At 32.4% G+C, this 11,604-nt stretch overlaps 1 protein-coding gene and 1 long non-coding RNA gene across 2 annotated transcripts in view; one reads left to right on the forward strand and one right to left on the reverse strand.

Annotated features, from left to right (window-relative positions):
• The window catches only part of deltaCOP (coatomer subunit delta), a 53,641-nt gene extending 45,453 nt beyond the window's left edge, over window positions 1-8,188 (reverse strand). The window contains exons 1-2 of the mRNA XM_085810968.1: window positions 8,124-8,188; window positions 7,831-7,876 (exon numbers count right to left, since the gene is read on the reverse strand). Coding sequence (XP_085667094.1) covers window positions 7,831-7,833 — 3 coding nt within the window. The 5' untranslated portion in view covers window positions 7,834-7,876; window positions 8,124-8,188. The remainder of the gene's footprint in view (window positions 1-7,830; window positions 7,877-8,123) is intronic.
• Window positions 8,189-8,758: 570 nt separating this feature from the next.
• LOC146998528 (uncharacterized) lies at window positions 8,759-11,361 on the forward strand. Its single transcript, XR_015039319.1, has 3 exons — window positions 8,759-9,027; window positions 10,682-10,779; window positions 11,104-11,361. It is a non-coding gene; the product is annotated as an uncharacterized LOC146998528 (long non-coding RNA).
• The last annotated feature ends 243 nt before the right edge of the window (window positions 11,362-11,604 follow it).

Raw genomic sequence — 11,604 nt, forward strand, 5'->3', positions numbered from 1 at the left:
TCAGTTGATTAAAAGATGGAAGCATAGGCAATTAATATTAGAGCATTTTTGGAAAAGGTTTTATAAAGAATATTTGTTAGAATTAAGATCAGTCATGTTTTCAAAAACTCCAAAGAATTCTCCCGTGTTTAAAATTAATGATGTTGTACTTGTAAGAGAAGATAATGTGAAACGCTGTAACTGGAAGATAGGTAGGATTAAGGAATTATTTCATGGAAGAGATGATAGAATTAGATCTTGTGAGATTCAGTTGGATAAGGGTGTTATTAGAAGACCAATTGAAAGACTTTATAATCTTGAAGTTCAATAAAATTGATGCATCCGTTACGGATGCATGGGGGGGGGGAGTATTAAGTTTAGGATTGTGTATCCATAGATCGCCAATAGATGGCAGTAGTGTTTGTTTGTAAAAAGAAACTGTGATGTCAATTATGTATATGTATCAGTTTGTCTTTGGTGTTCGTGAATAAATGTTGTGTGGAAGAACACTCCTCTGTTTATTACTTTAACTGCGATCCAGTCTGATTTATTAGAGATTTACACATATTTTGTTTATCTAGTACTAATAGGCCGTAAATAGTTTTATTAGCCCACCCCATTATGTTTCCCCCAGTTATCTACAAAGTGAATTATTAAGCTACACTTACTGAATTTTGAGCTCCTAATTGAAATTTGAACTGCAATTCAAATATTTTTGCCAAATTATACCTAATAAAATAAAATTCACAATTTGAGAGTTCTAATTATGCACTTCACTTTCTAACAGTCACTTGTATCTTCTTAATAATTCAGATGGTTATTAGGAAAATGTGGCAGGTGGCACTAATAAAGTCTCTGGAATAATATAAATATGTGGTATAACTTCATGCACATGAACAGCATGGAAAAGCAGTTTAAATTCACATTCATGGGTAAAAGTATATTTACAGATACCCCCTTGACGAAAATTGGTGATTTTTGGCAGTACATGGATACTGAGTTTCTGCAATTCTTCGACCTGTTATTTTGGCTTTGTACTACAGAAAGACAAAATAACAAGTCAAAGAACTGCACAAACTCGGTATCCATGTACACACTGACCTATTTTCACTTAAAAAAAAAAACACCAGAGAATTGCACAAACTTGGCATTGTGCGCTCCCTTGACTTTGTACATGTACACATCGATATATTTTCACTTAAAAAGTCAAAGAAGCACCCAATTCTAGATAAAAGTATATTTACAGAACATTCAACTACTCAGGTTATCATAAATGAAACAACAACTTGGCAATAAACGAAACAACAACTTGGTAATAATACAAGGGGTATCCTTCAGTCTACTCTAACCACATTCATGATATCATTCTTTTAGTACTGTGCAAATGCAACTGGAATATACTTTTTCAATGTTAAAAGATTTTTTGATGGATTTGTTCCACAGAAATAGTCGTACAACTCTTCACAATACTGCAGAGTGCAATCAGTAATTATACTTCAAACTAATATGAATGTTAAACACAACGCAATGCAAAGCACCTCTAAAGAGAAAGATAACCCAGAGATATCTCTACACTGATCTTCTTGCTGAACTAACAATTTGCAACAAGTCTCGCCAGCCTGACGTAGTTTCACCTGGCCACCGAGATATTTCTAGTACTTTCTGCTTCTTAAATTTATTGGAAGGCAATATGTGGCTAATATAGTGATAAATTACATTTATTCAATAACAATACATATTAACGGTGATACAGGGACCGGACTCAAATGTTGCCAAGTTTGGTGACGTTTGGCAATTTCTCTTCCAAATTTGGTGGCAAAGGTTAATCGCCAAAACCATTGCCGGTCATAAATCTCACCAAATTACTGAGATACTACTGAGTCAATGTTATCCCTCTAAGCGGCTAGAATAATTTTTGTGATATCTGTAAGAATGTATATATATGTGCATATTAAAATATGTCAAAGAAATTAAGGCAATATATGAAAAGAAAACAAATCCAGGAATGAAATACCAGCAGAGTTTTTACATTAAAATCAAAAAAATAATTTGTTCTCGTAATAGTTTTGGGAAATTTGTGCTTTCTTAGCAAAAACCCTGGCCGCTCGGAGGGTTAAATAGACTTGCCCTTGTATTCTTACTTTCTCGGCAAAGCTTTTCTCTGCAGACTTTTCATGTTACATTATGCAGAAACACACAATTTCACATCTAACTGCACTAAACTCTCTAAATGTGCACAATTCATAACAATATTTTTCAGTTAAAGCCATACCACATATTTCTGGCACAATAATGGCAAATTTTAGCTTATCTCTTTTTTACAGTAAAGGCTTTGGTTTAATACTAGATGAAATGAAACCTATGGGCACAACGATAAAAATGTTGGAAAAGATAATTCTTCCAGTCCAAGAAAAATCCTTCAAAACTAACTGTGAGTGACAGAGCACTGCATAAGTTATGTTTCTTTTTATAAATAAGTTTTCATGACTTTACAATTTTATTGTGTCTATTGATTTTAGCATTTGGATGAGATAGCAAAGACTTTATCATGCTCTTTCAATCAACCGTTGTACTACAATTCATTTGAAACAGTTTGCAAGACATTAATGTCTGACAAGTAAAGAATCAAACAGTAGTAATGAATTAAATATATGATCCAACAAATCATGTTTATATTTGAAACACCTTTTCCTTCTCAGCATACAGGAATGCTGCATGGCAATTTCAGCTACTAATTGCATTTAATTTCATGAAGTGGTTACTTGAACACAATCTTTCTGTTTGAAGATCTCTTTCTTGAGGAAGTTTACCTGTTGGCAACCTTAAATTATGAGGGCTATTCAGAAAGTAAGGAACATTTCTGTCTAACATTGCTACGCACATGCCGATCACGTATATTTTGGTGTCTGCATGCTCGGCATCTTAGTCGGTGTCCAGCCATCACAACGGGATCATTTCTACGCTGCCTGCTTTTTCGATATTCAAATTTAAAATGTACGCTGCAATTGAACACCAGTTGTGAGGTGCGGTCTGTGATACGGTTTTTGTTGGCAAAAAAACCTAAAACCTATGGAAATTTATCGGCAAGTGTGTGAAGTGTACGGAAACAACGTAATGAATGAAAGTTCAATCCAGAAATGGTGCATTCAGTTTGAAAACGGCCGAATGTTCACAATGAAGAGAAGAGTAGATGCCTTAGCATTGTGACTGACGAACTGGTCACTAAAGTTGATGAAAAGATTCGTGAAAACCGCCATTTCACAATAACGGAGCTTTCACTTAGTTTTCCACAAGTTTCATGGACTTTGTTGTTTGAAATTGTCACATAAAAGCTAGGCTACCGCAAATTTTGTGCGAGATGGGTGCCGAAATTGCTTACAGACCACCATGAAGGTCAGCGAATGGGGGCAGCTTTGACATTTCTGGAGGCCTACAACAGATATGGTGATTCATTACTGGATCAAATCGTAACTGGTGATGAAACGCGGGTGAGACACGTGAATTGGCAATAGTGACAAAATTACAGACCATGCAGTGGGAGCACACAAAATATTTGCAAACCTTGTTACCAAAGAAGATTATGGCGACTGTGTTTTGGAATAGGCAAGGTGTGCTTCTGATTGATTTTCTCGAACATGGTGCCACAATAAACTCTGGGCGGTACTGTCAAACTTTGCACAACCTTATGAGAGCAGTTCAAAACAAGCGGCAAGGAAAGTTGATGTCTAAAATTTTGTTTTTGCACAACAATGCCTGACCTCACACGGCAAACCACACTCAAGAACTCCTCAATTCATTCAAATGGGAGGTTTTTCCTCATTCGCCCTATAGCCCGATCTTGCACCCAGTGATTTTCACTTGTTTCCAAGGATGAAGAACTGGCTAGCAACACAGTGCCTTGATGACGACAAGGAGCTGGGGGTGTGCGTCACTGAATGGCTGAGATCGCAGGCGGCAGAATTCTATGATGAAGGAATTTCAAAGCTTGTCCGTCGCTATGATAAGTGCCTTAATTAGTTTGGTGACTATGTAGAAAAGTAGAATTTTAGTCGCTCTTTCTGATGTATATAATAATTTTTTTTCCTTGCACTTAAATTTCTTTTTAATTCCAAAACGTTCCTTACTCTCTGAATAGCCTACATATAAAAACCATTTCAATACAGGGCAAAGTTCAAAAGCAGGACATCCACTATCTAAAAACGATCTAAAATCCAGACATCTAGATCACCACCAACCCCTTTTTTAAAATTTTCAAGCTTTACATCTGCACATTTGGTATTTCTTTTATAATTAAATATGTGGAGAGTTTTAATTCTTAATTTCACTTTGGCACTGATGCCAGCCTGATGAATCGCAGCTTAAGGAATGACTCGCACAGTGATGCCTAAAGATTCTTTTTTTTTAAATTTTAATATTAGAGATTGAAAACCAAAGAGTACAGTAACGTTTTATGTTGACATTATGCTAGGTGATTATGGAAAATTTAACAGAAATTTCTCTCCATATGCAATAAATTTTGAATAGATTTAGAAGTGATACCCACAGGCCAAAAGATTACATTTAGTGCTGTTGGAATTAAGAATAACTGATTTATTATTCAGTAAAGCCTAGGGCTGGTGCAGCTGCACTGGGTGACAGAATTTACCGAAGGAAATTTTTTAGAATTTAGAGAAGCACTAAGCAAAAAAAAATTAAGGGATGGCAAAGTCTCCAGAATTTAGGGAAGGCACTGGGAAGAAAAATTTTACAATTTAGGGAGGCTCCTGGCAACAGAATTTGGACTTGCAAAGATTGCACCAGGCTGCAAAATGTCTAGTGCTAATCCTGGATACATGGGAATTAACTATTTGGGACTCTGATATACTTTAAGCATATGCGAGGAAACTGTTGTAAGTATAATAAATGAATAAAGTAATAGAATTCAGGATAATTTCATTAGAATGCAATAAAAGCAAGACAAAATTTAAAGAAACAACATGTCTTGACAATTTTGACATACAAGTCCTGCATTTGACAACTGAAATGTCCACTCTAAAAAAAAACTAAATTTAAGGTTGCTATGAATAAATGTAGACAAGAAATTATAGCTCTTTTGGTTGGTTATTATTGTACGAAAAGCTAAATGTTATTAAACTGTTCCACACCAAATGCTGTTAGAGATAATATTTCCCCCTCCCACATGCTGGTGCAAAATCTGGGAATTACTGGTTAACAAGACCTGAAGTCATTAAGATTACTCAGTATTCCAAGAAAATAATAGATTTAACTGCTTACTTATCGTTCTGACATGTAAATTAAAAATTTGAAATACAGTCAAAAGTCGTTAATTCGGACACCCATAATCCGGAATAATCTATAATCCGGACCTCAAAGCTAAAATCTTTCTGCGCATGCGCATAGGCGTTTTTGCGTGCGCGCAAGACCTTTATGACTTGCATATTCGTCTGCGCAAGCGTAGAATACGTTTTCGCGTGCGCGTTTAATAACGAACGGTATAAGCTAAAATTATCTAATTATCTATTACAGTTAATATTGATGATTGCGTTGTTCCTTAATCTTCGAATTGGATCCGGCTTATTATTTTTTGCAGACTGTAAGAGCAATTTTATAAAAGTAAGCTTGAACTTTCGATTATGTCAAATAGAATTTCCGATTCTGGAGCTGCCAAACGATCTACAAAGCGAAAGCATGTTTCGATGTCCATCAAACAAAAAGTGGAATTGCTGCAAAAAATAGATAAAGACATATTCTTTGTCTTTCTAACCATTCCAAAATCTGTTTATCAATTTCACGCTGCTCTGCGGAAGGGGGGGACATCCCGACGTGCAATGAACTGGAAGTTGATCTGTCAGCACTATCCTTATCTTCAGGGCAGATGTTTTTATTTTATTCGGCTTATAATTCTTTACTAAATGTTGTATTTCATCTCGATCTACTCCGTCTTTGATAAATATCATGAATACAAATCAAATAGTTTTCTGGTTGCAATTTTCTAATTTCGACTATGCGTAATGTATGCTTTACGCATGCGCACGTTGAAAGAAATGTTTAATAAAGTAAACAAATAAATATTAAGCTTCTTTTTTTGCAAATTTTGATACCCTTTCGATCATAATTGCTCATTATTTTATAAATTACGGTTTCATATCTTTAATTTTATAATTTCTGCATGCGATTTTACCAGATTTAAACTGATGATCTATAATCCGGAATCGCCGAAGTCCCGACGAGTCCGGATTAAAGACTTTTGAGTGTAGTAAGGTTTTCAAAGAATATGTTTTGAGATAGCTTATAGGAAAATATACTGATTTAAAACCAAAATTGCAAATAACTTTTTGATATGTTAAATTAGGTTATCTTGAGCAAGAAAAAAGCAACTCAAGGCCTATCTCCCTATAGGGAGGGATGCCTCTTTTGAGCACTTTTAAAGGGAAACTGGCTTATAACCATTAGACATTTGAGTAAAACAATAAAACTCTTATGCAGTACATCATCAGGATCTGAACCCCAGACTGAACTACCACTGCTCAATAACCTTACCACTCAACTACAGCGCAGTTCTTTTCTTTTTGAGATACTAAGGGATTTTAAAGATACATTCCACTATACATTTTATATACCTTTTTATTAATATTTATATATTATATTTTAAATATATATTTATATTTATATTTTAAAGATACATTCCACTATACATTTTATATACCTTAACATTTACTGCATTCATTAATTTTCTAATTTGTGAAAATATGATGTTGAAAAAGATAATTTTTAACACATCACTGATATAATCAATCTTCCATACTTCTTAATTTTTTTTTTTAGCTTCAGCTCCTCTGATGACATCCTAATTTTCTCATAATTCTTATTATCAATCAAGGCCATCAATATCTGAAGTAATTGGCAAAATTTATTTATAATGTCATACAAATATGTAATTACAGCAACATTTTATACTAAAATCAAAAGTGATACAATTCTATTAATAAGCTATCTCCAAATGTAAATGGCTTAAATTAGGTAAAATCCTAGGAGAGACCACACCCTTGGCGACAAACTGGGAAAGTGCAGAATCACCCACTGCTTCGCACGTTTCTCAAACTCGCCAACTTGAAAATAACAAGTCAAAAAATTGCACAAATTAGGTAGCCATGTACACATCAACCTATTTTCTCTTAAAGAAACATCTTAGAATTGCACACTACCTTGACTTCGTCCATGTAGACATCGATACGCGCCATATAATTGGGCACACCAAGGGTGTGGGCTGTGCTAGGATCCAACACTTAAATTATTCACAGCTCCATATATGTACTTCTTCTCTTGATAAAGTCAATTTTCAAATTCCAAACAATGTCTTCTGTGTAACTTTCAAGCAATTCCGTGCATGATAAACACTGGCAGTGAAATATAAAGCAAGAATTTTAAAATGCCACTAAAGAAACATTAACAGTTTCCCAGTCATGCTTATAATTAATTAATAGAGTTCATTCTATCTATTGTTCACAAAACTTGTGTAATTTGTAAACACGAGTTCAGCATCGCTGAAATTGATTGTAAATATTGTCACTGATTGGAAGCAAAATGTCTGATATATTTTTGAAATTTGCAATTATCAACTGCAGATATCAGCTAAGGTTCAGTAAACAAAAATTGATTGTTTCCTTATTTTCTTAGCTGTCTTGACTAATTTTTCCCGATGGAATATTGGTCACTCATTTGACAACTAAGTCAACAGTGCACACATACAAATTGATTTTGATTTCAAAACAAATCTAAGGATTTCCGTATAATAGTTAAAATGATAAGACTCAAATTTTGCTACCGATAAATATATTAATTCATACATACCATTCTGAGGACTGTTAAATTCTTCAAACAGTATATAGAATCCTACCTAAGGGCAGAAACAATTAAAAAAAATTACATACATTCTAAAACTATCAATCTAAGGCAATGAATTATTGCAATTTAAAAAGTTAATAAACATTGTTATGAATATAAAAATAAAGAAAACTGCTAAACATGTATAATTTTATAAGAAAGTGGCTCATAAAAATGCCTAATTGTACACTAGCATGACAGAGTATTCACCATTCTCAACATAAATAATGAAAATATTTTAAATGAAACACATAACATACGTCTAACTCGACACCTTAGAGACGACAACTCACAAGTAGAGGCTTCGAAGTTGCCAAATCAAAAAATATATCTTCACTGTTTTGAAATCGTTTACGCCGTTGCGATATATTTAAAAAAATTGCCCAATTGCAAAATTGGATTCGCCCAATATGAATTTTCCCATCTTTTTCTATGAAAGTGTTTTGGATCGCAGCGAACACCAAAATAATTTCTTTAATTTTATGTATTATCTTCCAGTTTCAAAACATTCAATTAATAACAAATAAGAAATGATGCTCCAAAGAATCTCTTCCAAAGAAACACCGAAAATGTCTGCTTTTTCTGTAAATGAGAGAAAACGCTTGTTTAAAACATGAGATTTTATATTGCATTTTTTTTGAAGGGGCAGAAATATTAATGAGAGGTTATTCATTTTTCAGTGGGTGAATATTCGGAAGAATATTTGCCATTTGACTAAGGGGCGAATTCAAGTGCGACGTTACCAGTCGCAACTGCCTGTTAGCTGGTAAACCGAATTCAAGTGCCACGCTTTGAAGAAACGCCTCTAAAATGACGTCACGATTATAGCAAATTTTGTGACCAGGCCTCTGAAAATGACGTCACGATTATAGCAAATTTTGCAAACTCACTTAACAGCATTTTTGTAAACAAGATGGCTGAAGTTATATTATTTTGATGACCAGCAAAATCACAATCATGATTAATTTCTGGCGTTTGAAAGATCAGTACAATTCTGTCGAATTATCGGTAATGGTATGATTCGCTTGGCTGTAAGAATTAATGCTAGGAAATGAGGCTTTATTTAAATGTTGCTGGATATTCTATGGAAATTCAGGTGTGTATGTGATAGATGCTGTAAGAAAAGCCGAAATGTTTTGGGAATTATTGCTTACTTATTAACAGGCATGTATTACTTTCCAGCATATGTTTTTTACGTATAAGCATTTTCTAATTTCATTTCTAAATTTAGTATTCTATATGCATACAAATAACACGTTTATTTTTCTAATAGTAATAATTTTATACTATCGAAAGCTTGTAAATATTTGTACTTTTATCATTATCATGAAATAGTTCCTTAGTTGAAATAGCCAGAGAATATGTAAAGAAAAATCAGCATTGGAAATAAAAAAGTTCAGCTTAATTTCGTATATTTTCTGTAATGCAACTGTCTTTTCACTTTTATCTATCTTTTTGTATTAAATGTTAATGCTGCTATAATGTGCTGTTGAAAAGATTTCATTCATATTACTCAAATGCTTTTTGCATTGCTGTTAACTGCAGTATAATGTCTGATTTTCACTACTGGTGATAAGAATTATCATACACGTATGTATTTATATTATCACATTAATGCATTGGCTATTAGTTAAAATCCATCTGAAATTATCTCAGAATTTTTTTATTTCTAATGTAATGTGTTTCATTAGAAGAGAATATTTGCAAAATCAGAATTGTTTTCTTTCAAACAGATGTCATATAATGTTATAAAGCTAGTGATTAGCTGAGAAATGGATTTTTTTTTCATTTTAATCATGCTTTAATGTTCCCCTATCATAGTTGTTTTTGCCATTAATATATGCAGTTATTTATTGTATTTTGTAAATATTTGCATCAACGTTGAATCATAGTTATTTTTCAAGTGCAGTTTAACAAAAATCTTTTTAATTTGAAAATTCTGAGAACTTCTTTTTTCCCATCGATTTGAAAGTTTGACCGACATATAATAATGGTCGTAAGTAAATTATATGATTATACTTGAAAGTAAATAACATAGTTAACGAAAATGAGATTTTGGAAAGTTGCCGTCTCATTTTATATAATTGTTAACGGGAAAGCTTTGAGTAGATATCATATTGCATATGAAGCTTCAATATGATTCATAATTCAGAGAATTTTGAGTCGATGCGTAATGTTCACCTTGCATAATCTTTGCTGCTCTTAAAATTTTGTCACCCGATGCCTCTAAATTTGACCCCCCAGTGCCAGGCCTCTTTGTATGTAATATTAGATACTTTATTTATGTAATCATGCATAACATTATTTATGTCTGTACTATTTAAAAATACTTTATTAAATTTTCATATATATATATAATTAATTACTGTTTAAGAATATATATATATAAAAGAATAAATTTCAAAAATTTAAATAAAAATGTGGTTTTTTTATTCATTTCATATATATATATTTAAGGTTCTGAATGTATTTTATGTTTTTTCCACATGGAAGTTTTCAGAATGATGATTACACAATTTGCACAATTATGTACAGACAAACACGGAAATTTTTATGCCAATAGTAGACATACAGATCATTGTTTTTAATTATTTTAGTCATTTTCTGCTGCTTTACACTGCATGCTGTGTTATTTAAATTAAGTGTTTTATATACAAACTAATATTATATTAATTATAATTATGTTCTAGTGCTTAGAGTTAAGCTTTCTAAAAAGAGATGTAAAATACTTATAACCAGAGATTCTGACAAAATAGATTAAAGAATATTTGTCTTTGAATGTGCAGAATTATAAAGCTCATTTTTTCCATTTGCTCAGATTTTGAAAGACCTGTGAAGCAGCTTTTATGGACAACTATTTTTCTACGTACTTTGGCATAAAACCTGTGTATTTTTATAATAAGAAGAAAATCTCTGGTATTAAATCTTTTAAATATTTTTGATAGAAATATTTTATATTTAATCGTGTGTGTGTAACCATAGTCAAATCTGAATTTTTCTAATGTTTAATGTTTTCAGTTTCAAGCAGGTTTATAAAATTATTTTTAATTTTTGTTGTCTAAGAAATTTTATTATATTCAATTCCCTTATCTCATTAATGGCTGAAATTTTCTTAGGAATAATTTGTATATTTTATTATTAAAACAAAAGTTTAAATTTGAGTTATGCAGTTAAATGATGGTTTTATGTCTGTGCAAAAATATTATGAGTGTATATTGACATTCGTGTATTTTAATATAGTATCAGCTTGTACTGTATGGAGTCCCAATGGCACTTGTTTCTGTGACTGTCTATATAGTATGCTTGGTTAGCTTTCAGAAAATAAGTGCTTTTAGGATACTTGCAGATTTTCTTTGACGAAAATTAGAACATCCAAAAAGTTCTATGACCAATGTGTTACCTCTCGAAGATGGCAAGATCATCTATACAGTTTTTTCTTCAGTGTTATTTCATTATCTCTTGATTATTATGTGAAATAAAAGTATTTTTAAAGTGTAATGATCAGTATCATTATACATTGGTCACAATGTGTACTTATTAGTAACACATTTATGCCTTTACTGGATTTACAAAATACTGGGATTTAATTTTTTTATCCATCTGACCACTAGTGGATTTCAACTGCTATATAGTTGTGTTTTTTAACCGAATATTTCTCTGTACATGAATGGAATGACTTTACCATTCAAATCTTTCTTTCTAACACAAAAGCAGTGCCTTGATTTTCTTCCCTAAACTGAA

This window comes from Stegodyphus dumicola, chromosome 2, assembly GCF_044657685.1.
Source record: "Stegodyphus dumicola isolate Sdum_Otavi_A_Nest chromosome 2, ASM4465768v1".
NCBI lineage: Eukaryota > Metazoa > Arthropoda > Arachnida > Araneae > Eresidae > Stegodyphus > Stegodyphus dumicola.